Raw genomic sequence first — 27,292 nt, forward strand, 5'->3', positions numbered from 1 at the left:
TGGAAAAAAGAATGTGTTTATTTCACAAACAAGTATTTACATGGGACATAAATTCATTACACAGAAAAGTGAAATTTACACATTCACAGATTTACATTTGTATGCCCTTGTCTGGGCATGTGCTCTGTAAGTCTGACTGGATTCTGTTTATTGTGGCTATACTCTACACGTTGTTTTACACAATGGCCTGTTTCTTAAAGAAAAAAAATGCATCTGGCATGACATCAGCGTACAAAGGAATAATAAGCACATAGGTATATCTGTATCTCCTTTACCATGCTATCAGTAGTCCTTACAGCATGCTTGAGCTCAGTTATCCTTATAGTAATTATTAAAGTTGATTCGTAGCAGAAAGTCCTCTAGATGTGGTTGGTATCCCCTATTTACAAGTTTAGTTACCACTGGTGAAAAAGCAAAACACACACAAGTGTTAATTTCTATTCCACAGTCAGTCAATTCCTTCTCAGAACATTCAGATACTGTTAAAAAACCCTACTGTACATGGAAACAAAGCTGCACGAAGATGGGCCCTCTCTTTTTCTGGTACTATGAAAGGGCACTCAACAGCCAGACTTCAAAACAGGACTTGGGGCAAGGAAAGAGTAAGCATACAAATGGTATTTTACACTTCTAATTAGGGATCACCTTTCTCCAAACCTTCTTCAAAAGGACAATTTGTGGTGTTTGTGGCATTGACTTAATTGAGCAGTAGGCACTACTGAGCTGCCCTGACTCTATAAACAACAGTGCTCAACCTTTTCAGAGTCACTACTCAATGTGGCAGCAGCCCTGGGGTGAAAACTACTGTTGGTGCTGCCTCAACTGACCTCGGTGGTTCTCGATGGGGTGTTGCTACCTCCAGATATAATCCTGCCCAACATCCCCTGAACACAAAGTTGAATGGGGCAAATGGAACTGTCCCCCACACTTCTGTTTCTGGGAGAAGTGTGGGGACAGACAGGGAAGGGCTGCAGCACAAGCTGACTCTCCTGCCCGCTTTTCAGTTAACGCAGAATCCTAGTAAGGCAGGAGAATGTGTATGCATGCTGCAGCCCTACACACAGGGCAGTTTTACCTGCCTGCATCGTAGTACCACAGCTGAGTACCACTGCTCTAAAGGGCAGCTCTGTTGCAATTTTCCTGTGCCAAGACTGCTGTGCTAAATAGGTCTCAACTGGACACTCATAGGATGAATGCGCAACCCAACTATGAACTGAGTAATATTTAGTATCTTTAACAACAAAGGAGGGATTGTTACAAATCGGTGGACTTCATAATATCAAGAAAAAGGTTATTTTAGTTTCATAAACCTTCCATGCACCAATGTGGAGGGAATCAGCAAGCAGTAGCAGCATGCAAGGAAAAGGGAGGTGTAGAATATACAGGATCGGGACCTGATCCAAAGCTACTAAAATCAACAGATTACTTTTCATTGCTCTTCAATGGGACCTGAATCAGGCCCTTTGTGACAGAGCGCATTTTGCAGTACGCAGTGATCATAGGGGCATGTGTAGACGAACAAGCACACATCTGTTTTGTAGTGCTTAATATAAGGGTGTGTAAAGGACCAGGTCATTCTGCAAATTTCCTTACAGGAGGATCTATTAATCTCTGTCCAGGAAGCAACCATAGATCTCGTAGCATGAGATTAGATGGTTCCCAAAAGCGTTTTGGCTTCGTGTTGGCTCTGGAAGCAGCCACTCTAACTCATCCTGAAATATTTGTTTTTGATGCGTTTTGTCCTTTGACACCGTTTTTTGACCCCCTTAAAGAATAAAAAGGGCATCTCATTTCCTGAAGGATACAACCTGACTGAAACAGAACTTAATAGAGAATACCAAAGGAAAGCAGTCTTACTTCCTTTGGGTACTGGGGCCTCTAACAAAAAGGAGTAACAATATGCCTTTATTCACATGAAAAAGTTATTTTTTGGCAGAAATATGGGAAGGGTCTGAAAGGCTGGTATTTGGGAAATACAGAAGATAGCTCTACAAGTTTCTTAACCTGCCAGCAGAGTGATAGGAGAAATTCTACTTGATACAAAACATGAAACACTCTAAAAAAAAGCTGCAGTGGCAAAATACTTGCCTGAAGGATTAATTTTCAGCTCTAGTTAGCAGAAGATATCCAATCTTGCAGTAAGCTGCACCATTTAACTTGTACACAGATGTAAAGCAGAGTTCAGAGATTTTCTGCCATTTTAGATATGATCATCTGTCACTGCTGACAATGCAAGGTTCCAAAGACCATCTCCCAGATAACTAGGAAATCTAACCATGCATTAAGGTGGGCAGCAGAGATTTTTGCTCATGTATATAAGCAAAAATTATAGGACATCTGCTAAAAAAAACAAAACAATACACTTCTGCTACTAAGATCTTAATTAGTAGACATGAAGGGCACTTTTACACATGTTCCTAGGGTGGGAGGTGTGGCGCCTAAATTAGAGCAACTCCGAGAGCCACTCAATGAGCTTTAGTTCAAGTGCCCTCACTGCCATTTTTAAGCCTGGGATAACGATACACAAGATACAGGAGGCTGCTGGAGTGTGGTAACTACCACTACAACTAGAAATTCAGCGCGTCGGAGCAGCCTCCACGCTCATGAATAGGCACCTGGAGGTATTACCTTTCCCAGAAGTAATGAACTAATGAGCTCAGTACAAACACCCTCTTGCTTTGCTCGCTTTGCTACTACACTGTCAGAGGAAACTGCAAGCACTTACAGTTTTCAGGTGTTAACTGACTGATACAAAATAACAGAGGTGATCTCTTACCTTTGAATAAAAAGTGCGAATAATATTTGAAGGTATTGTAAGATTGCTGCATCAAACCAAAGTTGGGATGAATGGCCATTTGCTTCCCAGTATCAAAGCTCCATGACTGAGAGATTAATTGGCTGCGAAATTTCAAAATAAGACTGAAGATACTGTGAATGATGTTCATCACTGGGGCTGCCTTTTCAGTCAGTAGACCCCTAGCAAAACAAAGACATTTAGAAAACTGTTTGGAACTAGAGAATGTAAGAAGTACCATACTGGGGCAGACAAATGGATGCTGCTGTTCTTGTCTGTAAGACATGAGATGCCATACAGAAATGCCATTCTTAGTCTTCTCTTGTGTTGACCTTTCCTGTTCTGCACATTTTTTTCCCCTTGTCTTTTGACCATCTTTTCTCCCTCTAGCCCCCTTTTCACTCCACATACCACTCAGAGGTACTTTCCTCTCATCCCTACTTCTTTTTTCCTTTTTCCTCTCTACTACAATCCCTATGGATGTCTATAGTTAAGGTTAGAAACAGTTACTGTGCATGAAGCTTGAAGTGCTAACAGCAAGCGACTCCTAAAGCCAGTCTTGTTTCCTTGCAGTTTCATGAATGCAGATGGTGACAGTCTGTAGCTTCATATTATAACTGCTACCCTATGACACAGTCCTAAACTCCGAAACGAGCACTGTACATGCATTAAAAGTGCATACAATATAGAAAGCATGGGCTGGGCTTGCACAATCGTTCAACTCAGATTATATGTCCATAATATTTGTGCATGTAGACACAGCACAGCACATTCACTTAAGAAGTTGGTGTTTAGTATAAACCATGCACTTCCTTTTCTTTTTTGAAAAAGCAGTAATATTCTGAGTGCTTTTGCCATACTCAGGTTTTACATGACTTATAATTACTATTTTTATATGTTGGGTGAATCCAGGGCAGAGTGGCAGGACACAGAAGTTGTCTTGGCTCCAGACACATAATTTAGAGCCACTCTCTAGACCTGTATTGAAGGCTTAGCTGTAAGTGTGTAGCAGGTCATTCAGGCAGGAAATGAAAGGTGGACAGAAGCAATGCAATGTATACCACTCCTATGCCTGCTACTGGTTTTAAAAATTGTCATGTTGACATGTAGTGTGGTTACATTAGACTCAGGTGAAACTCTGACTTTTGACTAGGTTGGAGATTAGGAAGAACTTTCTCTGAGGGTGGTTCAGCACAAAACAGGTTACCTAGAGATGCTATGGAATCTCCATTGCTAGACATTTCCAGAGCAGGTTGGGACAGACACCTGGCTGGGATGGTTTAGTCAGGGATTATTCTAGCTGAGCAGATGGCAGCACTAGATGAATTCATGCGTCCTACTTCTACCCTACTGTCCTACAATACAAACCCTAAATGTTGCAAAGTTCATCCAGAAAATTATTTTTGTATGTTTGGAGTGTGGTATGCCCTTTAAACAGAAGGCAGTAAACCAATCCTCAGCTGGGTAAACTGGCATAGTTCCACTGACTATTCTTCTCACTGGAAGAGTTTCCCAGTTTTGCTTACCGGAAGATTGCTTTGTTGAGGTATTCTGCATGTGTTCTATGAATCTCTTCCAGGTTTCCTACAGAAGACAGTTTGTTTCCAAACTCACACCACGTAACATGCAAAATCTGGTTAGCTATGTAACCCTGGATAACTTTTACAAAGTGCTGCATTTCATGTTTATACAGCTGAAGCTGCCGAAACTGAACAGAATTCGATGCTCGACTCACTAAGGCTGAAAAGAAAAAACGAGATGTTATTTTCAACACCCGCAGAGACCATCTTTTCCATAAAAATCAGTTTGAGATCATTACCTGCAAAAAAACAGCCTAAAATACCAAATAAGCTTTCTTGAATAAATTTTGGCTTTTAAAGCTTTAATGTGACACTTTTAAATAGCATATTTACAATCAAGTACCTGAAACACAGAGCTACCAGCGTTTTAAATGGTACCCTAATTTACTAATTTATCTTACCAGTGCGTTTCAAGTGGAACCAAACATCCTTGAGAGTCCAAACCATATGCTTCAACTGTAACAAAAAGGAGAAGATCTTGTTGTATTTATTCATGCAGCTCTCTGTAATGACAATGTTCAGAGGCCAGTCAACCTAAAAAAGAAAGAAAGGCTGCCGTTAACATTGCCCTTGCAGTCACAGGTATTAGAAAGATAATTGCTCTGGACATAACTGAATGAATGTGCAAAATGGTATCACTGGATGCGCAAGCTGAGCAAACCCTTTAAAGTTCATTTATACCATCTTAATTTCTTAACTCTGTTCCCCTGAGACATATGATACACATTAATTATACACCAAAGAACAAACAATAAACATGAATGCTCACAGTAAAAAAAAAAAAAAAATGGTGTAGGGCAAAACATAACTTTCAAGTACTCTTTTCTATGTGCTTTCTTACCTTGTACCTTAGCTCTAAGCAGCTCAAAGCATCAGGAGCATTGGGTTTGAACATTTCTGGAAGGTACTTCAGCGCAAAAGAAAGATTAGATGCCAGCTGGGTGTCTCCATGAAGACTATACTGCAAGGCTTTATTTAAGATAGAGTTGAGAACCAGTGGATTCAACAGTTCACCAGGAGTTTGCCCTGATCCAAGCTAGGAAAAACAAACAAACCCATATTGTTATTCTTAGAGAAACACTGAGAGAGTCATGCTGTTGTGTTAAAATAAATTTAGTAGCAGGTAAGGGTGCCTATACATGTGCTCTGGGATGGGGGATTTTAATTAATGATCTTAGTTAAAACACCCCTGCTGCTCTTTTGAAACATGGGATGCTGAATACAAGATACTGCAGCACACTGGAGTGTTCTGATTAAATTCCAGCAGATTAATCGACTCCGTTCCAACATGTTCTAATCAGACTACGTTAGAGCACATGTAAAAAATGCGCTAAGTGACTTAAGTAGCCCAAATCTCATTTTCAGAAGGGACTTGAGCTCTTAAGTCTGAGACCAGTTTGGCCAGGATTTAAGCATTAGAACACCTACAACTTTGGCCCCTGTAAAGAAATCCAATTTGACTGGATTTAGGGGCCTAGGATCCCCATGCAGCCAATGGGGAGACTTAGGCAATGTACAGGGCAATTCAGTTTGACAGGATTTAGGCACGTAGGTAGGCAGGGAATGTAAATAAGACCCAGCTCATTTATTTTTCAAAACACAAACCTATGGGCTCAGCTACTGTTATGGGAGCTATACAGAGACATACAGAGCCAATTCACACTTGTAGGCGTATAACAGAGGTCAAGGAACCCTATTAATTTAAGAAGGAGAGAACAGCAGGCTAGGGCAGCAATTTGCTGTAGACAGCTAAGATAGCAGCCGATGGAAAGCCAAGACAAGGGCTAATGGCTGCAAGTGACTTCCTGGGAACTAGCTGCACCACAGTAGGTGAAATGGTAGAACTATAGGCTAGTAAATGGGCAGTGCTTGCAGCAGATGAGAGCAGGCTGCCCACTAAGCCAAGGGGACACACTTGTAGCTAGGTCTGAGGCGCACATAACTCGAAAGGGTGGAACCCAGGGGATATAAACTCAGTTTAGACCCCTAAAGAAAGGAGGTCCTGGAGACTGAGGCTGTTGAACATACACCCACAAACACACAAGGTACCCTAGAGCCAGAAGGAGACCGGTAAAGGGGAGCCTGGGAGCTGCTGTGGGATAGTGACCCAGAATGGGGTTTAGGTATTTTAGTGTCAAGCAGTTTGCTTGTGTTTCTGACTGAAGGTCTAAAAGTGGCCATAGAGACTGGCGGCTACAGGAGGTGCCTCGGAGGCACGCTGTGCTTTGAGTCCTGCAAGGGCCAGCGGTCCAGTGGGCTGAGTAACCTGACGTGGGGACAGGGCCAGAAGGTGCAGTGAACGGAGCCACAGTAAGATGCACGAGGCATGGACATTTCTACAGGGGAGACTGGAAGCCTAGGGCCATGATTAGTGCCCCTGAGACACTTGATGATTTAACTAGAGGCTTGGGCCCAGAGCAAAGAGAGAGAAAACAATTGACAGAGGCCAATCAGAAGGGAAGCACCCCGAAGTTCACACTGAGTCTCTAAAGGCCAGTCTCTAAATATACATGCATCCAAAAAGTGGCAGGTGAGTACAAGGCAGTAGCCTTTGAAAGCTAGAGGAGGAGGGGCAGGATTAATACAGCTGCCCTTAGGGTTGTATTAAAAAAAAAAAATCATGTAAATGAAAAATTCAGGATTACAGGATGTTTTTATATTATCCTGACCTCTTTGCAGCTGTTAAAATGGCTGAGCTAAAGGTCCAAATTTGACAGGGCAGAAAACAGTCCCAGTGATTTCTGTCAGGCTTCTCACAAGTTGAAAATTAAATACAAACTCAAGTTTTCTCCTGGATTGTACCCAAATACTTACAGCTTCTGAAAGCTGGTTCTGACTTGCCCGCTGCAGTTTCCAGCTCCCCAAATGTGCTCTTTGTAGCGTTGTACAGGATTTTTGAGGTGGGAGGGTTCAAACCAACTCCTTACTGCACTGGCCCCTGAAGGGTGATGGGAGGGGAGGGGAAAAGGCTCAACCAGTGACAGTGGGCTCCAGGGCACAGTTGGGGCCAGAGCAGCAGCATGATGGGCCAAACCCTGTACAGGCCATTTGTGGGATTCTTTTCTCGGCTCCAAATTAGGAGTGATATTCTCTGCCTCCTTTTCCAAATCTTTCTACACTTTACTTAGTGAAATGAGCAGCAAGATACACTCACAGAATTTCTTGAGCCACATATGGCCACTTCTATGTGTATTTCCAGGTGCAGGTATATTTTGGCCCACAGTTACTGAAGTCTCAGCAAGGCCTCTTTGTTACTGGATTTGCTGTGTTGGCACAACAGGAGACAGAATGCATAATAGGAAAATAGCTCAGACAGGAGTTTAATTCACTCGAGTTTATCACTGTGACTCGGTTATGTTTTTAGCTCATAGGCTAAGTGAAGAAGCTAGCTGTGCTCTAACACCACTTTATGGAGCATTAGAACTTAATAAGCTTCATGCCTGCTGCAAAGAATCAAATACAAGAATTACAAAACAAGTCATGCAAATACCTTCTCAAATAGTAGGTCACTGAGTGACTGTGCAAACTCCCCATCTTCCATTAACAAAAAGTGTCTTAGTGCTTCAAAATGCTTCTCTACATTCAGTTCCACAAAGTAGTAATCAACTACTGCTTTGTTCACTAGGGAAACACTAAAAATAAAGAGAGAATAGGAATGGAAGAGAGTTCATACATTGCGTGTGCATGTGCACACATGCACAACCCTACACAAGGTAGGGCCAGCTATACCTAAAAACAAACATAAACACAGATGTGGTTATCCCTGTTAGCTGGAATTCAGGCAAAAGGTAAGACAGGGGGCACCTTAGGAACTAATTGGCTCAGAGACACATGAGCTTTTGTAGGCAACAACCTACTTTGCAGACAATAATTTACAACTACATTTATAGCATCCGATGAAGCAGGTGGTTGCCTATAAAACAATTTGAAGTAGCCAGTTTCTTGTACATTCAATATATCACTGCGACATGGGTTGTTCCATTGTGTTGGCATACAGAGTTTCCCTTTGCTGTAGCAACAAGGTAAATAACTTCCATCTGGGTGCATCTACACATGCAATTAGTGGGGAGCAATAAACTCTGGTACAGTTTGCACCAAAGTTTATATCCCCTGGGAACAGAGTTTATACACGCGTCTGAGACTACAAAACATTGAGCTGGGGAGGAGCAGCCCTGGGCTAGCCCTGTGCTCAAGGTGGCAGCACTGGGTGGCAGAGGGGCTGGTTGGGGCATGAGGATGCTATAGTGTGGGGCTAGCCGGCAGCCAGCCCCTACACTATAGCACCCTCATGCCTCAGCCAACCCCGGTCACCAGCTACACCTGAATTTTCATACACTTAATGACTCCACCATAGGATAGTACTTATCCTGGACAGTACTATCCTATGGCAGAGTTTAGTAATTTACTGTACCCTAATACAGGCGCATGTTTAGATGGTGATGCTTTACTGCAGAGCTAATTAGTCAACTCTGCAATAAAGCGCCCGTGTAGCTGCACCCCCTGCTGCAAAACAGCCTCTGAGAGGCTAAAACAACAAACATGATAAATAATAGATTCCAGGAATGCTCAAGGGAAATCAAAATGCTTTTTATACTATATTGGTCTGGAAAATCAGGAGGCCGAGAAACTCCTATTCCTTAACCCTTGAGACCTGATTCAGTTTCAGGCCAACAGTAGTTGCAGACTGAAGACCCCTGAATTAGCTGCACTTCTGGAAGAATGGAAAGATGTTCAGAAATATGTGGGGAGCTCAGTTCTAATGGAAAATGACCACTAAAGAAAATTAAGCAAGTTTACAAAATGAGTTCTTACTAACTAATACTTACTGAGATACTAAGGGAGCAGTAATAGAACGTTTCATCAGCACTGGCAGAGATAAGAGCTCACTTAGTTGTACAGCTGTTTCATCTGTTGCTGACTGCATCAGAGGATCCACTGGGAAAGTGTATGATCTTGGTATGACATGATGTAAGAGATGGGAAACTGGAAGCTCTGCTAAATTGAAAAATATTAAATCATGGTAAACAATTAGACTTAAATATTTGATAAGATTTTTCAATTAAACATCTAAAATCATTCTGGGTTAGAAAATTATAACATCTAGATTTCAGATTGTTATACACAGAAATGGTTTTGCTGACTTAAAACAGGGTATTATTTCTGTATTTTAAATACTTTGATTTCTCATTCAAGTTCATTAACGTTTTCCATTCATGTACCATTTCATGAACTCTACTCACACATCAAATCATAGCTGTCTTGGTACTTTTCAAGACAGTATTGGTCTGATAAGGCTTTCAGATAAGCTTGTTCTTTCTTCCAGGTATCATCATCATCACCTCCTTTCTCTTTAGCCTCAGAAGCACTAGGCTCACAAAGTAAAGTTTCTTGAGATATAATATTTGGTACAGTTGACTTTTCAGGTTCTTCTGGCTAAAGGAAAAGACAATAACAAGAGGAACAAGAGACTTCAATCACCAAGTGTTGACCCCTTTGACACCGTAGAGATGGAAGATCCCTTCCACAGGTAACTTCTTACCTGTGAACGCTGGGGAGTCTCTCTAGGGAGATCCCTGATGACATCATTTGCAATAACTGTAATTACAAAAAAAAAGGAAATAGTATAAAAAAAATCAAGTTTGCAAATACATAAAATAGAGCTAACTACTTTATGTAGTTAATTAGCATCTGGATCATATTTAATATCTGTTTTTAAAGTACACAATAGTTCCTGAAGTCCACAAAATCTATACTAAAATCACAATTCCAAAGTGGAAATTTTAATTTCACACTATATTATGCGATTGGCACTGCTATATTTAAAAGTGCCATGTTCCTTTGATTTCACAATGAAAATTATATATTCAAAAAACCATAGTTTAAGTGGTCTACAAATGTTTAAGTCAGAAAAAGAATAGTGTACCCTTTTATATACAGAGAACTAGATCGGTCACAATTCTGGCCTCTAAATTCTAACACCTATTATAAACCATGCATTTCATTAAATCATAAAACACCCAGACAGAACATGCACATAGATATTTATTTTCACAGGAATCAACAAAACTGCTGACTGAATACACTTTGATTATTCTGATTATTATGTTCTAACCTTCTTGCTTTTCTTTCTCTCTCATGAGGTTTTCTTGCTTTCCATCATTTTCAGTATTAGAATCTGAAAGGACTGGACCCTTGTCAGAGGACTGTAACTTTGGCATATCTTCTCCCTTGCCACCTGATGTTTTATCATCTCTTGTACTTCCATCAACAGGAGAACCTGATCTGTTATACAGAAATGTCTGAACCGTAGAATCAGATGAGGGACCACAGATAGGTTTACGATGAGGCAATGGATCATTTTCAGTAGAAGGGGCCCACTCACCTATTTGAATGCTTGATTGAGATGCATGGCCAAAAGGGCTCCAACGAGGTTTTAAAGGCTCTGCATCAGAAACTAACTCTCCAATTTTTATGTGAGACTGGGAAGCATGTCCATGGATGTTCCACCTGGGCCTAGAGGGTACAATCTCAGATACATTTTGTCCAATCTTGATATTGGCATCAGATGCATGACCATGGATATTCCACCGAGGCCTTGCAGGCTCTACGTTTGATACATACTCACCAATCTTAATATTGGCTTCTGAGGCGTGCCCATGAATATTCCACCTGGGCCTTGAGGGTTGTACCTCTGAAGCATATTCCCCAACTTTAATATGGGCATCAGAAACACGCCCGTGGATATTCCACCGAAGCTGGCTAGGTTCAACTTCAGAAGCGTACCCCCCAATTTTTATGTGTGAATCTGAAGAATGACCATAAGACTTTAACTGCAACTGGTAAGTCTCTGGCTGAGGTACATATTCCCCTATTTTAATGTTGGCATCAGATGCATGTCCATGAATATTCCACCGAGGCCTCCTATTTTCCACATCAAACACATTTTCTCCAACTCCGATATGTCCTTGTAAAACAGCAGATGGCCTGAGAACTGTATTAAAATCATATTCATTTTGCTTATGTAAATGTGTATCACTTTCTCCTTGTAATGCTTCTTTCAAAATAGCCTGATTTTCACCTACTTGAGAAAGATCTGAGTCAATATTTTGAAATGCTTCATCTAGCAAAGATCCTTGCATGCTAATGGGAACAGGTTGTTCATCCTGTGGTTTTGGTAAGAAATCTTGAATATTCACATGGGATTCAGGCAGGGAGTTAGCACTATGTGATGGACTCCATGTTTGCTCTGTACTTTGTTCTGCAGCTGACTCAGAATGCTGACTAATAGGATTATTTACTGACTGTAGTAAAGCCAATGGCTTATGGGAAGAAGTAACATTTTCCATTCCAGATTCAGAATCATCTTTGCCAACTTTCTCAACCAAATGTACAGGTTCCAGAGAAGACACCTGAAATACAAATAATTATTATATCCTGTGGCTAGTTTCACATAATAAAATTTCTCTCACAAGGAACATTTTATTTTCAATTTCTTCTTTCTATGGGTAGATAGTAAAAACCATTCATAGTGCTATCATAGTGAATCTTCTGCTTTTTAAACAGATTTACCAAGTTTACTTTAGTGAACCCTGAACCTGCCATGAATAATTACGCAGGAAAATAAACCAACCTGAGAACTTGGATCTCCAACAACAGCGTTTGTAACTGGAAGTGTCTGGTGCTGTTCATAAGGCATAACATCTAATTTCTTCCTAAATTTCCCATCTGGAAGTTTTTCAAGCATCTCCTAAGATCAAAACAGCCAAATCACAAAGATGAATTGTACCAAATATTAAAATACTTCAAATAATATTTCTTTGAAGATGTAAAGATACCTCAATGTGTTTTTGATCTTCTAACAGGAACTTGAGACGGGCTGTTTCCAGTTTGTACCGTTGGATTTTCCACAAAGCCCTCTGCTCCCTACGAGCTGCATCATCAGAAAGTTTACTATAATGGTCAATTAATTCTTGCCTGAAGTAGAGAGACAACTATATTAGAAACACTTGACTCTTCAAGTTTTAAAAGCCAGAAGCTCCATCCACAGAGCAGAAACCAGCTGAGAGAATGTGATAAAAAATTATGGCAATTTTGACAACAGAAGTATTTTAATAGGACACTTATTTAAGTGCATTTAATCTGTCAATTAATACAAATAAATTATAATAAGGTCCATAAATATGAACGATGTCAAACTAGACTTTAAAAACTTCCATGGAGATTTGCTTACATATTAAATTAACAAAGTTACAAGAATAAATTGTTCTCAGTAAAAGCAATGTTGACTCTTGAATAAGGGGTATCCTTGAACTTAATTAGATTTTGAAGGTCTGCGGTGATGCCTCCATTCCTCTTAATTGTATAACAGCCAAAGAACACCTAGCTTGGAAGAGAGGTTGCTAATATGTCACATTAAAGAGCTGACCAAGACAGGACATTCTACACATCACACAACCAGGGAGGCATTTTAATGTCTTGGAACATACGAGCCAATCTCTGGTATCCACTCAAAAAATAATCCAGATAAAACTGGTTTATGGGATTTACCATTACATACTACTTTGTGCCAAAAGATCCACTTGCATGGACCTTTGACCCCATGGGTAGCTTAACTGAAATCAATACGACACCTGCAAAGATTTAACTGCAGGATTAAGTGCATGTAGACTCCGAAGAAAGAATGGTAACCCGCATTTAATTACTAGAATTAATAGTCAAAAAAGGCTATAAAGCTTCCACTTCCCAATTTAAGCCTTTGATATACTACCTTTTTTTTATTATGACAAAAACCATGATACCTGTGCCTATTATGATGCCAAGAGAAAAGATCAGTATTTTTTAAGATGTATGGTAAAATTTAATATACAACCTTTGGAAGACTAGCAAACACATTACCTTGCCTTTTTTTCCAATTCTTCTTCTAAAGCTTTTAGTCTTCTTTCTCTCTCTCTCAGCTCCCGTGCATAACTGAAATCATCATCAATCTCCTCCTGCTTCATTGCAAGGCGGCGCTGCAAAAACATTTAAAACAAAAACCACTTGGTGCTAACAGTCTGGGAAATGTGCACATATATATGTTTCCAATTTCTTGCTGAAGAAATACACTCATTACAATTCAACCAAAGAAATACCTCTTGTTCCTTTGCAAACTGCTCTTTCAATTTCTGAAACCGTTCACGTTTCTTTGCATCCAAAGTAATTTTTTCTGCCATCTGTCGATCTGTTATAAATTTAAATGACTGTTATTTACATGAGCATATAAATACAAAAAAAAAAAGAATAATTAATACTATTAAATTAATACTACTATAAACTTACCATTAATGGCTTTTAATGCTTTATTCGCTGTTTCTCGAGCATGAACAATTAACTCTTGCTTTGCAATTTCAATACGCAAATCCTAAAGAATAAACATGTACTATTTTAATATGCTATTCAGATATGAAGCTATGCTCTTGAAATTACAGGTATGCACTTTCTTTTCATGTACAGAAAACACAACTATCTAATGTAGTTAGCTTTCAAGATATATACCCACAGTATTATGGGACACATTTGTCTAGTAACTAACTGTATTAAATTTTATCATGGCCTAATACAGGAACACAATGGTCTGCTTATATTAATGAAGCCATAATAAAACAATTAGCCATGCTAATTATAACAGGATGTTGACAAATTGAACATATTAATTAACAGTCAAGTTCTAATATCTTGAATATTTAGTATCTTGAATATTTTTTACTATAGATTAAAGATGAAGTCACAAAGAAATAAAGAAGAAATTCTCTAAAACCATTTTTAAAAACATAAAAAACCTGTTAAAATTAGAATGTAGTACCAATGACTACTTGCTGAGATAGTAGTAGAAAGAGTAAGCAGACAAAAGTTTGCAAGACTTTAATGAGAAATGTTGGTTCTTTTAAACAGACAATAAACACAAGGAATCAGAATCCACTTGTAAAGAAAACACCTTAATAACACAAAGATCATTATTCTTTAATATTCATTTACCTTTTCTTCCTTGCTTATAGAACTATAACGGGCAATTCTTTCCATTCGACCTACATATATTGCACAATCTCTCTCAATCTCTTTCAGCTCCTCTAGAGAAAATATGACAGAAATCCGAGGAACAGGGATATCTGACCAGCATATGTAATGCTGCAAAGAAGAAATATTTTCCCATTTAAATATTGAGAATTCTGTAAAGTTTAAGCAAGCAATTAGGCTGATAGTTGTTTATGCACAAAGCAAGCTTTTGCTGCAAAGAAACTTGATCTGATAAAGGTGCTTAATCATATTATGCTCTTGAACTGTTCATGGCTTTAAGAACCAAGTCCACCAAGAATTTCAGTGCCTAAACTAGAAGTAGATGTAACTTAGAAGACTAGGTTCAACAGTGTGCTGTTCAAAACTCTCATCTAACTGCAGAGGCACCTAAAGTATGTAGATGCCTATGTTTCCACTAATTAGATTCCCTTGATGTGTAGAGCGTTGTTCCTATGCAGGCCCAGACCTACTCTAATCACCCAATTTACTGCAGCTACACATAATCACAGTTTTTTCAGGATCATACCAACCTCTGTTTTGTTGGCATTGTGAAGTTATGAATACTTGACCAAACAGCCAAAAGCATTCATCAGCATTTCTCCTAGGGACAGAAGTTACATATAAACTGGTTTAAGTTATCAGAAACTGGTTTAAACCTGTAACAGAACAGAAGCTCAGGGCATTTAAACCAGTTTCAAAATGGCTGAAATTGGCTTAAGATAAACCTGGATGAATGCAGTATCTGACTTAATTGATTTGGGTCAAACCATTTATGAAACTGCTGTCCCAGACTCCTGGTTAAGATAAATCACAGTCCCCCAGTATCCCAGCACATTTTGCAGCCCTGGGCTGGGCTGTGCTGTCTGCTCCAGAGAGCAGGCCTGGCCCAGCCCCTCTGCTCCCTAGCTGGAGCAGTGAGGGCTGGCTGACAATGGGGGTGGGGAGGGGGGCAAGCCCAGCTGGGGATGCAGTCCAGTCAGCGGGGGGGGGGGGGGGGGGGGGGGGAGAATGACGACGACACTGCCCCAACCCAGGCAAACCCTGGCTGGGGTCTGCAGCCAGGGAGGGGATGCTAAACAGTTAAACACCCCTTCCTCCGCTCCAATCTACTGCTAGCTGCAACTGTGGACTAAAATCCCAGAGGCACATGGAAGCAGGATGAAGAAGTGATGGAAAACGCTGCAGAGTCCTGCTACTGTGATTTTGAACTGCAAATACCAGAGGCCTCAGGGGCAGCAGGAAGAGGAAGCAAACACACAGCCTGTGCTGGATACATGCCAGAGAGCCATGCTCTAGAGCCCTCTAGGTTCTGGCCTGAGCCACGGCAGGCATGTGGCTGCACTTCCTGAATCCAAGGTAAATGTCTGTTCATGTCTGTTTCAGTTTAATCTCTGCATTTTAGAGTAACCTGCAAAGACTGAATCGCTTCACCCTTGGGCTTTCTGATCATTTATGCTTAGCCCTAGATGGCACCACTTATTATTAAAGAAGAAAGTTTCCAAAAGAACTAGTACACCTGCTTTAAGAATTTATTATTTTATAAGTATAAGATGAAAGAATGAAGCAGGTACTTGCCCTAGGACAACACAGTTTCAGTAAGTTTATGGTTTTCCCACAAATGTATACATCATTGGCAATATGCTTCAAAAAAATAGGGACACAATCTTCTACTTCTTTGGAAATCAAAACATATCCATGGGTCCAATAATGTTTATCTATAAACAAGACAAAAACAAGGAATATCAAACCACATTTGATAGTTAAACTAAATGCAAAAAAACAAAGTAAGCGAAGTCGGAAGTACTGTGCGTACATACTGTACCTCTGAAACCGAGATAATCCTCATTTACTTGGATCATGAACTCTCCATAAACATCCCTGAATACACCACTATACACCCAATCATAGATAAATCTAAAAAGAAAAACAACATGATGACACAAAGAATTAAAACTTTTTTCATATATTTATTTTATTTTAAACAATATGCATATGAGTATTTTTTTTACATTCTCTCACTCTCTCTCTCTCACCCAGGATAGCTGACAAAGTCTTGCCCAAAATTCAAGTCTAAGTCATACTGGAGATAAAAATTAAAAGTCACATTTAGAATTTCACACTGATATTAACAAAATTTAACAATATTTGGTTAATTTTTGGCATAACAAATATCCTCTTTATGGTAGATGTTAACTAAAAACATTATTCTACTCTAAGTAAGTACCTTAAGTACTTCTATCTTTTAATTTTTACACACACTGGGACATATATGTACCCTTTGTACTGTCATAAGGGTGGGGCAGGAAGGGATCAAGTGCAACAACTCATCTTTAAACTTAAGAAACTTCAGAGGAACATGTGTTAAATATATGAAAACTAGTATTATAACTGCAACAACAACAACAGCAGATGTAACCACAGCTTTAAATTTGTAATTGAAAACTATGTCTTCGTGTGTTAACATTCTTATATTTTTATGATTTATAGGAGCAATACCAACCTTGGGGTTATATATTTCCTGAAGAGATACTGAAAGTATGATTGGATTAAGATTCTCCAGACATCCATGATCTGGCAGGAAATTACTTCTATGGCACTTATCAGAATGTCAATTAAGCAATAACAAATTTCTGAAAACACTTGTGCACATTCATATAAATTTAAGGCTTTAGTCTTACAATATACACCATAGTGGGGGAAACAGAAGTGTGGCTGTAAACAAAAACTGTAGGATTGGACCCATAATTAGGTATTTTAATTTAATGGAACTTTATTAAAGATCACTCTTACTTAACAGTTACCCTAGTTTGGACTTAGTCGTGACTACCTATGCTAGTGACAAAAAAGGGTTTTTACTCATTTCTATTAGTACAAAAAGCTGTGACAGTGAAGCAGAATTTTTCCTGGTTTGAACACTAGCAACAGAACTGGTAAATAAGCATTAGTTGGTATTGTTGGCAAAGAAGCAAAAGAAGAAGATATGCCAAATACTGTTGTAGTCTCAGAGCCATGGCTGAATTTGATGGGCTGGCAAAAACAAGGGTTTTGTTTATGAAATGAATTGCTAAGAATCTGGTTAACTTGTCATTTTAAGGCAGATTAAAATAATCAAAGATTTTTGCTTGACAGTCTTACCAGCACACATCATCAACCAAGTATAACAGTCGATTGTCTATGTCTACTTGAGCCAAGTAAAGCTTAAGAATATCCAATGCCTTATATCAGTTAGGCAGGTGCTAGAAATGGCACAGATGAGTACCTTGTGTGCCAATTAATTATCAGAAGCAAACACTACAGTGATTTAGCGTGCATGTATACTTGGAAATTGCTAATTGTACTTTTACAGATAAATGTTTTGAATATTATGGCAGGGATTCAGTGTACCAACTAAAAATACAAGAGTACAAATTATCCTAGTAACTACTTAAAACCAGAATTCATTGTACTTTAATACCCAAGTACCAATGGCAAATATGGAACCACACAGTGCCATTTTTTTTAGTCATTCTTTAAGAAACACATTACAGGTGATTCAAAACTATCCATATTTCCTATTGTCTACTATGTACAAAATAAATCCGAGTTATCCATTTCTTTGAAGTGAGTATAACAGTAAAAATGTCAGATGAAAAAAATAAATCAAGTTTTATAACATTAGTCATTACTTTCAATCATAATTGAAAAAGCTAATAGTATGAAACCTACCTTGTATATGGTTCACAGCTGGTTTTTAACAAAGACAGAAGAACTGGGTAATGTTCATTACTGCAGTTATCAAGAGCCTCTTTGTACAAGTATGACAGCAATTTCACTCCCTGAAAGAAACAAACACACCTTAATTTTTGGACAGGAAAATGCAATTTATTCTTGATAATAACAGATTCACAAAATACACATTGTACGTCCATTTTAACTATAGATGGTTTGGTCACGGTCCAATTTGGGTAGGTGAAAAACACCTGAAGAAATAGTGCAGGTAGGTGACATCCCTTCAACTGACAAGTTTTTTGGAAACTTCAGTATTCTTACCAGATCCTGGGGTGCTTTAACAGCCCCAGATGGCAGCTTCCCTACTGCATGTCAACTTCACCTCCATTATCCTTGTATTTATCATTTCAATATACTGGACTACTGTAATGCAGCCTACCTAGGACTGCACTTCTGTCACAGAAACTTAAGGTAATACAAAGTGCAACAGCCTGTTCAGATTACTTCAAACAAAAGGTATATTATACCAGTGATCATTGTAAAGATCTTACTTTCAATCAACTTCTAAGCATATTTTGAGAAATTGGTTTTGAACTGTAAATCCTTTTCTTAACTTGCTCCTGGATAGCAGCCACCCTTTTGCTTTACTAGTTGAGCTTACTAGAATAAAAATTTCAAAACTTAAAATAGTTGTGAACTAAGAGCAGGGGAGGCTCACTGGAGAGAGACAGAACAGGAAGTGTACAAACCATACTCTAATGGAAAGGCATGCATGTATTCACCTCAAACCCTTTTCTATTCAGAGGGGGTTTATAGCAGGGATTTTTTTTTACAGTTTTGTTTTTGATGCTCCATTTGGCTTGGTAGACGGTTTTAGTAGGGTTGGAGAGCTGTTGTAGCCATGGTCATCCAAACATTGTGGAAAGGCAAGACTCTTTTGTTATATCTTTTACTGGACCATGGCACCCTACAAACCCCTGTATACATGAAACCGATGGAGTACCATACATACCATTCACAAAGACAGCAACCACGCCAGTTGTACTAAGAAATCTACAGTCAAGCTCTCAGATCTCCTCAGAGTACATGTGGTGGTAACACTCACAACACCCATCTCACCAGCCTGAAAAATACTTTACCTGGCAAGGATGCTCCAGAAAAGAAACATTGCATATATAAATGAGCTACACAATTACCCCATAATAACCTACTACAATACAGAAAGAAAACTCCCACTGATCACACGCCCCTGGTTGTTACACACCATCCCACACTGGAATCTATAAGAAGGATCATCAAACAATTACAGCCTATAACAGAAAAAAGATGCTTGAGGAAGCATTCCCAGCTCCCGACTCTTGGCCTTCAAGCAACCCTCAAACCTGGCCCAACTCATCATCACAAGCAAACTCCCCTCCAATCAACAGATTTCTTATGGGACACAACCCTGCCTCAATAATAAATGAAGAACCTGTCAACATCTCCTGCATCACAACAGTGAACACCCCTCACAATAAAACTAACTAATGCACATCAGGGAACGTGGCATATCCCATTCAGTGTACTAGATGCCCCCATGGAAACTTTGGGTGAAACTAGACAGGAACTGTGCACCAGAATGAACTCTCACAGAAGAAGTGTTAAGGGCAGACACACATGAACACCAGTTGGAACGCATTTGTCACAGAACAACCACTCTTTCTCTGACCCCACAACTTTCGAGCTCAAAAGGAATTTACAAATAATGTAACTCAAATGTAACAAGAAGAGTAAAATCAATAATCACCATAGGAAATGAAGCACTGGCCCCTCCACTGATCCCCAGAGCAGCATTTCCTATGCCACAAAGTTCAGCTAAATACCTAAATGGAAGGATAAAATAAAATGCATAAGACACTTGTGGTCTCAGGAAGTGTTCATAGCTCTTAATGAAATGAGACACACATGGATGGCACGCAGCAGCCCTTCTGCATTATCAAAGTTATAACAGGTGTAGCAGGGGAAACACTGAAAAACAATACTCCAAATTAAACCATAGAAGGAATTTTGATAAATGGGCTACGACAAAGAAAATTTTATTGGGTTGGTAGGTCAAATGATCTAACTTCAATATAGATAACTGAGCCTTTCTTTACACATCTTCCTTATTTACTTCTAGAATTTAAACAACTTGTAAAAAAAATAAGAAACTGAACACTAAAATACTGTATAGGAAGGAATGTCCAATAATGTCTCTTGATAAAGAAGAAACTAGATTGGATTTTTTTATTCCTACAAAGGTTTATTATGACTTTACCTTAACTGACGCCCTAATTTTCTGAAGAGAAAGCTAATTGTTAGAAGGCTTAAAGTAGAAGGTGTTGACAACACACATGCTCTGTAATACTGGAGGTACTTTCTCAGTCCACTTGTGAACGCCTAGTAGAAGAAAACACAATGACAACACTCTATTACAATTATCAGTGCTCTGTTTAGGTTCAAAGATATCATATTGCACGTATACAAAGATAAATTTATTGCATTATCACATCCACATTATCATAGGAAAGTGCGTCCAATTTCAATGACTACTTAAGGAAAGGGATAGTGAGATATTCTTCTTCCTGTTATTATTTTTGATCCATATGGAAAACTTCTGTTAATGGGAGTTGAGTATTCAGGAGGGAATGTATCAATAGAATTATTTATATTTTCATAGTTATACAAGAGGTAGTACTAACAAAAAAATTGCTTTAAAAAAAGTTAACTAACATTGCCCCTGACCACACACAGATAAATCTGAACATTGCTAGATCTAATTAATGTTTGGAGAACCAACAGACAGCAAGCAATTCCAAAATATATCAAATAAAGACTATTAAAAGGGATTATTTCATTTGTTTTATTTCTTTTTTGGTTGGTATAAAAGTACTTTGTTGTGTTAAAAAGCTAATGCCATGCTTAATATATAAACTTTAAACTATTTAGAAATAGTCCTGAATTTAAGAAACAGCTGTCTCTTTATTTTCCAATAAAACAGTATATCAAGGTTATTTCTTCACTACTAAGGTGACTTGAATCCCAGCTCTTTGAAAAGCCCTATTTCTTTCAACAATGCTCTACACTGGCAAAGCTCACTGCACAATCAAGGTCTATGCCAGCCATTCTCAACTAGGGTACCATGGCAGCTTAGGTTACCACAAGACCCTTTTAAGGGTGTGCTGTTGTGCCACTTAATATTAGCACTGTTATGTGTGCAAACACTTATACATAGTTCACAAAATAAAGCTGGAAATTTCAAACGGAAATCCAGAATTTAAAAAAACATTCTGACCTGTCATGGCCTTTGCACCAAAAGAATTGCTCTACTATTTTTCATAATCAAAAAATGAGTGAAAGCTAAGAGCTGGCACTGTCAGAGGGGTGTGTCTCGAGCCCAAAAAGGTGGAGAAATACTGGTCTATGCCAACAGTAGCCAGTAATATCTGATCTAAATGTTCATGTCCAACACGCATCAGACTTCAGCAGAACACAGCAAAGTAAGTGTCAAAAACAGAACACAGCAACTCCAGCTTTATGTCAAATGAAGGCCATAATTTTCTTTATCTAAAATAACTAACCTATTAAGCTAAGATTATTTTACCAACAAGTCTATGGGTATAGTACCTGGAATACCAGTCCTCTCTTGTATGAAGAGTCTAAGATTGGCTGAAGAGAGAAACGACTCAGTCGCGTGTAACAGGTTCCATATTCAGCAACTTCTGATAGGAGATTGTTCATGCTCTCAGGTGATGTTCCAGATACATATACCCCCTCCTTTATCACAAATATCTGAGCAACCTAAAGTGGAGCAAAAAGGGAGACAAGTATTTTCACAACTACACGTTTCTTTTAAAGTAAATACCCAACTCAGCTCACATATGTGGAAAAAGCTCTATACAACAATGCAGATTTACAATTCAGATATTACAGTAACTGGAACTAACACCTAGGATGGCAAGGCAAATAGATTTAATTTAGTACAATCTCCGGAGGAAAACTAAAGCATTAATGTTTTGAAATGCATAGAAGAAACTTGTTACCTCATTTTCTGATCATAAACAGCTTTGCAGATATTATTCTAGTAACTTATTCTTATTTCCAAAATCTGTTAATTTAATTCCTAAAAAAACTATTTTTTGTTACTTTAGTTTACTGGTAAAAAGTATCTTTTGTAAAGTGTAAAAGAACACTGGAATTATTTGTAAACAATACCAATAAAAATGACATTTTGAATTAAGTGTATTTATTTTTCTTGCAGCAGTCTCTACCACAAAATCATGAGATCTGATGCGACTAAGTACTATGATTCTTACCTGGTTAAGTGAAAATGTAGCAGACACCACACCAATAAGAACATTCAAGACATCCTTGACTAGTTCGGATTCTTTCATTAACACTAGCTGAGGAAGCTGGAGGATGGTATTACTAAATAGCTGTAATTCCCCTTCTCGAAGTCTGTAAAATTTATCGAAAGCTTCTCTCCCAGCTTCTGTAAGATATGGCTCCTCTTTCTTACCAGGTGGGCTGTGTCAAAATAAACACAAAACATTAAAAAGATATTATCATAAAAAGAAGTCAACTTTCTCTTCGCTATCAACATGAATCCATTCTTAATTGTCATATTTTTCAGAAAACAGAAATATTCTAGAGAATTTATGAAACAGCCACATGCTTTCTAGCAATCCCCTAACTATAAACACCTGGTAAATGACATCAAGCCAGGAACAAGGGTGTAGGTTGTAGCCATGTTGGTCTAAGGATATAGGCAGACAAGGTTCTTTAGGTGAATCTGATATCTTTTATTAGACCAACTAAATAGTTGGAGAACAATTTTTAAGCAAGCTTTTGGGTTCAAAAACCCTTCGTCAGGCTAAGGAAGTTTCAGCAGTTGATGTGTGCTCTTCCTGGATGGAATGAAAAGTAAAAAAGCCAGAGGCCGTACTGGTATGCATACAAGACAGGCAGTCAGTGAAAATGCAGACTGAGGAGTAAATGGGTGAGAGACAGGCTGGGTGGGGGGGAAAGAAGGGGGATGAATAGTGGAGAAGTACCTGGTAAGTCAGCTGTCAGGCAAGTTATTATAACCTATTTAGTTGGTCTAATAAAAGATATCAGATTCACCCAAAAAAATCTTGTTATTATAACTGAAAAAGGAGTTTGGACCATTTGATCCTGTCATCCCTTGGGGCACTCTGGTGAACAGACATTCCCCCAGATCCTGGTGAACACCCCTGATAAACTTATAGGTGGCCACCAGATCACCCCTGAGCCTGCGCTTTTCCAGGCTGAAGAGTCCCATGGCTCTCAGCCTCTCATCATAAGGTCTGTTTCCCTGACCTCTGATCATGCGCATGGCTCTCCTCTACACTCTCTCAAGCTTCTCCACATCCTTTTTGAACTGTGGAGCCCAAAACTGGACACAGTACTTCAGCTGCGGCCTCACCAAGGCTGAATACAATGGGAGAACGACGTCCTGGGATTTGCTTGAGAAGCATCTATGGATGCAAGCCAGAGTTTTGCTTGCTTTACTAGCCGCAGCATCACATTGAAGGCTCATGTTCATCTTGTGGTCAATCATGACCCTCAAGTCCCTTTCATCTGTAGTGCTAACCAGCGTAGCACTGCCGAGCCTATAAGTACGGTGCAGGTTTCTCCTCCCAAGGTGGAGAACCTTGCATTTTTCGGTGTTAAACACCATCAGGTTCTTGTCCACTCATTTCATGAGCCTGTCCAGATCTCCCTGGATCACCCTCCTGTCCTCAGGTGTGGATGCTTTACCCCAGAGTTTGGTGTCGTCGGCAAACTTGGCCAGTCCGCTTCTGACACCAACGTCTACATCATTGATGAAGATGTTAAAAAAGTATAGGCCCTAGGACAGAGCCTTGAGGGACCCCACAGGTCACAGCGCACCACGACGACTGACTTCCATCATCCATCACCCTCTGGGTCCTACCACAGAGCCAATTCCCCCGCCAGAGGATTGAGGTCAAGGCCGCAGTTAGCCAGTTTTGCCAAGAGGTGATCATGGGATACCAGATCGAAGGCTTTTTTAAAGTCGAGATATATGACATCAATCTCTTTCCCCTTGTCCAGGTGATAGGTCACCTGGTCATAAAAGGAAATGAGATTGGTCAAGCAAGACCTACCCGCAACAAACCCATGCTGGGTATCCCTCAGAATATTTCTGTCAGCTGGTCTGTTAAGGATGGCCTCTTTGATAATCTTTCCCAAGACCTTCCCCAGGATAGAGGTCAGGCCGATGGGCCTGTAGTTTGCCGGATCTACTTTCCTCCCTTTCTTGTAGATAGGCACAACATGGGCTTTCTCCAATCTTCGGGCACTTCACCAGAGCACCAGTTCTCAAAGATCCATGCCAGGGGCTGAGCTATGATGCATGCCAGCTCCTTGAGTACCCTTGGGTGTAAATCATCAGGGCTGGCTTACTTGAAGGTATCCAGCCTGTCAAGGTGTTCCTTCACAAGGTCAGCTTTGATGGAGGGTAAGGAATCTCCTTCACCAGGGTCTCCCTGTCCCGCAGTGGGCAGGGGCGTCCCATGGGACTGGTGAAAAAATGATGAAAAGTACTCATTTAGCAAGTTTGTTTTTTCCTGAATCAGTTGTCAGTTGTCCCATCTGATTTAGCAGGGGTCCAATGTTGCCCTTGCTTTTCCTCTGACTCCCCACATATCTAAAAAAGGACTTTTTATTGTCCTTGATATTTGTAGCTAGCTGGAGTTCTGTCGCAGCCTTGGCTTTCCTGATTTAGATAGGAGTGATGCAGCCATGAGCAGAGGGTTGGACTACATGACTTCCTAACATGCTTTCCAGCCCTATTTTCCTATCATTCTCTGACTTTAACTTTTTCAGTTAGAAGCAAACAATGATTATTTTAGACATAAACCATAGACATCTCCTTTTCAGCACTTCCGACAAAAATTAATTTCCCCTGTTTTGCTACTCTCATTACAAAAAGTTTAGCTGCCATCTTTGAAAGGCAGTTTATTGAAAATGTAGGACTCATCCTGTCACATTTGTTATGCAGTGTATTGAAATCTGTGTTCCTAAACAGATGACATATTTCTTACTTATGTTAAGTAAAATAACTCCCAACTAAAACACATACACAAGTAAGTTGTGTGATAACTGCATGCATAAGATCAGATACTTACTATCCAATTCTTTCCCAGCACCTTCGTTTGCTGGGTCCATATGTAAGCACTGCATCCCAAAGGTCTATGTCTGGAGTCATGCTTGGTTCTGACTGAGAATCAGGAGTCAAATTGGATGCTGACTGGAACCCCTCATCTTCAGACTGGTCTATGCTTTGTGGAACCTGCAAACAATCATGATAATTTGACTACTGCAAACATGTATGCTGCATTAATTGAGTAACATATGTTAATACAAAGGAAGTCTACTCTCATTTGCAATAAAATGATTTGATACCATCAACTGTTTTTTCCTCTTGTGATTCTATTAATGACTAATGGAAATCCCCTAAAAGTGAGTCGTTTCAGATTCAGTTACAGAAAATGAAACTGATATCTGCAACATAAATAACAAAATCCACATCAATTCATGATAATATATCTGTGCCTACAAAAGTTAAGAGTATAACTGTTAAACCAAACTACCAATACAACTAAATGAGAATTATTTCACTCTGCCTAGGAGCATATTCTCAGTTCAGACATTGTAAATGGCCAATAATCTGTAATGTTCCAGAACATGCAAGTTGTGAGGGGTCAATGCAGTCCCCAGGCTCCCACCTGGCTGTGGCTCCTCCCATCACTATAGCTGCAAGAGCAGCTGGAGTCTCCAGGCTTCAGCCTCCCACCTCCAGCTGTCACTTCCAGCCTTTGCCCCAGGACACAGGGACAGTGTAGGGAGCTGCAAGTGAGCCCATGACCACGCCATGGCCCCCCCCCCCCGCCCGGGAGGGGTGGAAGGGGGCACAGCGATAGCCAACCAAAAAAATGAAATATTTTGCAGAGAAAGATGTAAGCAGATGCTTTAAATATACATCTCTGTAACATTTATACTGCTACAAGGAAAGCTTATATTTATTAAAGATTGTTTTGAGAAGGTATATTGGAACCACTCATACACGCTGAACTAATGTACGTTTGTGTGAAAAGAAATGCTTTAGCTGCGTACTTTAATTGCAAGACCAGACAAATCTGCATTGTCAGGTACCGGCGGCAAATCCAGCTTGATGTCCATATCATATGTACGGCTATGGACGAGAGCACCAAAGAGCGAGACGCGCGTTTCCTTTTCAAACTTGTCGCCGGCAGGGTAGCTCTGCGAAAACAACCCGATGGCAGGAAGCCCTGTGCCAGGCGCCGCCTCCATGATCTGAAGAGTCTTTTGAATGGTGTCGTGGAACTGACACTCTTCGCTGGCGATGAGTGACTGAATGTCAGCTTCGAACACGCTGACATCGTAGTAGTCGTAACCCTGGTACTTGACGTTTCTCCCAACGTACTTGTTGTTGAGGAAATAGTCCTTCTTGGGGGGTAGCAGCTGGGGAGGGCCCGTCCCCGCGAGCTGCACGAGGAGGTCCAGGATGGAGTTCACCTCGGCAAAGGGCAAGGCGCCCGCTGTTTCCAGCCCCTCCACCAGCGCCTCCAGCCGGTCGGCCTGGGCGCCCAGCCCACCCACGCGCAGGTTGAAGGACAGCATCAGGACCTTGTTCTTCACGGGGAGCCGGGAGCAGGGGGGCGGCGGCTTCCGGGCCTCATCCTGGAACAGGCCGAGGCAGAGAAAGAGTCCGTTGTAGGCCGCCCGCTGAAGGCGCCGCTTGGCCGCGCGCTTGCCCACGGCGCGCCCGCCCAGCCGCGCCTCCCAAGAGCAGGCGGCCAGGTGCGCCTCGCACAGCTCCGCCAGCAGCCGCGGGAAGCTCTCCATGGCCATGCCGCCGCCCTCACCTCCCGCTGCGCAGGGCCCTCGGCGCCGTGGCCTCGGGGACCTGCCGCCCCGCGCCGGGCGATGACGTCACTGCGCCGGCGCGCCTGACTGTCGTCACGACCCTCTCCCATTCGGAGGGGCTGCAGCCCCGCGCGCGGTAGCGCTCTGATGGCGTCACTGCCGCGCGACGCGCCCGCGACCTAACCCCACCCCCCTCGGGTCTCGC

General features: G+C 40.4%; 1 protein-coding gene across 1 annotated transcript; it reads right to left on the reverse strand.

The window, feature by feature from the left end:
- On the reverse strand, positions 1–27,152 carry TUBGCP6 (tubulin gamma complex component 6). The gene is made up of 25 exons (XM_006266228.4): positions 26,314–27,152; positions 25,326–25,489; positions 22,470–22,680; positions 21,781–21,954; positions 20,432–20,553; positions 19,922–19,997; positions 18,133–18,242; positions 16,250–16,341; positions 16,003–16,142; positions 14,389–14,538; positions 13,693–13,774; positions 13,506–13,594; positions 13,270–13,385; positions 12,210–12,348; positions 12,005–12,121; positions 10,487–11,783; positions 9,914–9,969; positions 9,615–9,807; positions 9,201–9,369; positions 7,865–8,006; positions 5,216–5,410; positions 4,776–4,908; positions 4,321–4,534; positions 2,777–2,976; positions 1–401 (listed from the first exon to the last, which is right to left on the reverse strand). Exons 1-25 carry the CDS (start codon positions 27,070–27,072, stop codon positions 310–312), a joined length of 5,232 nt encoding a protein of 1,743 aa, XP_006266290.3. The 5' UTR covers positions 27,073–27,152; the 3' UTR covers positions 1–309.
- Between the last annotated feature and the right edge of the window lie 140 nt (positions 27,153–27,292).

The sequence above is a fragment of the Alligator mississippiensis genome, chromosome 4 (genome assembly GCF_030867095.1).
Source record: "Alligator mississippiensis isolate rAllMis1 chromosome 4, rAllMis1, whole genome shotgun sequence".
Lineage (NCBI taxonomy): Eukaryota > Metazoa > Chordata > Crocodylia > Alligatoridae > Alligator > Alligator mississippiensis.

Excerpts from the sequence above, each read along its gene's own strand:
- TUBGCP6 (XM_006266228.4), bottom strand. The coding sequence starts at position 27,072 with ATGGCCATGGAGAGCTTCCCGCGGCTGCTGGCGGAGCTGTGCGAGGCG. Across the intron at positions 16,342-18,132 it reads AGCTGTGAACCATATACAAG|ATTTATCTATGATTGGGTGT; the intron begins GTAGGTTTCATA and ends TTTTCTTTTTAG. Across the intron at positions 8,007-9,200 it reads ACTGCTCCCTTAGTATCTCA|TGTTTCCCTAGTGAACAAAG; the intron begins GTAAGTATTAGT and ends CTTTATTTTTAG.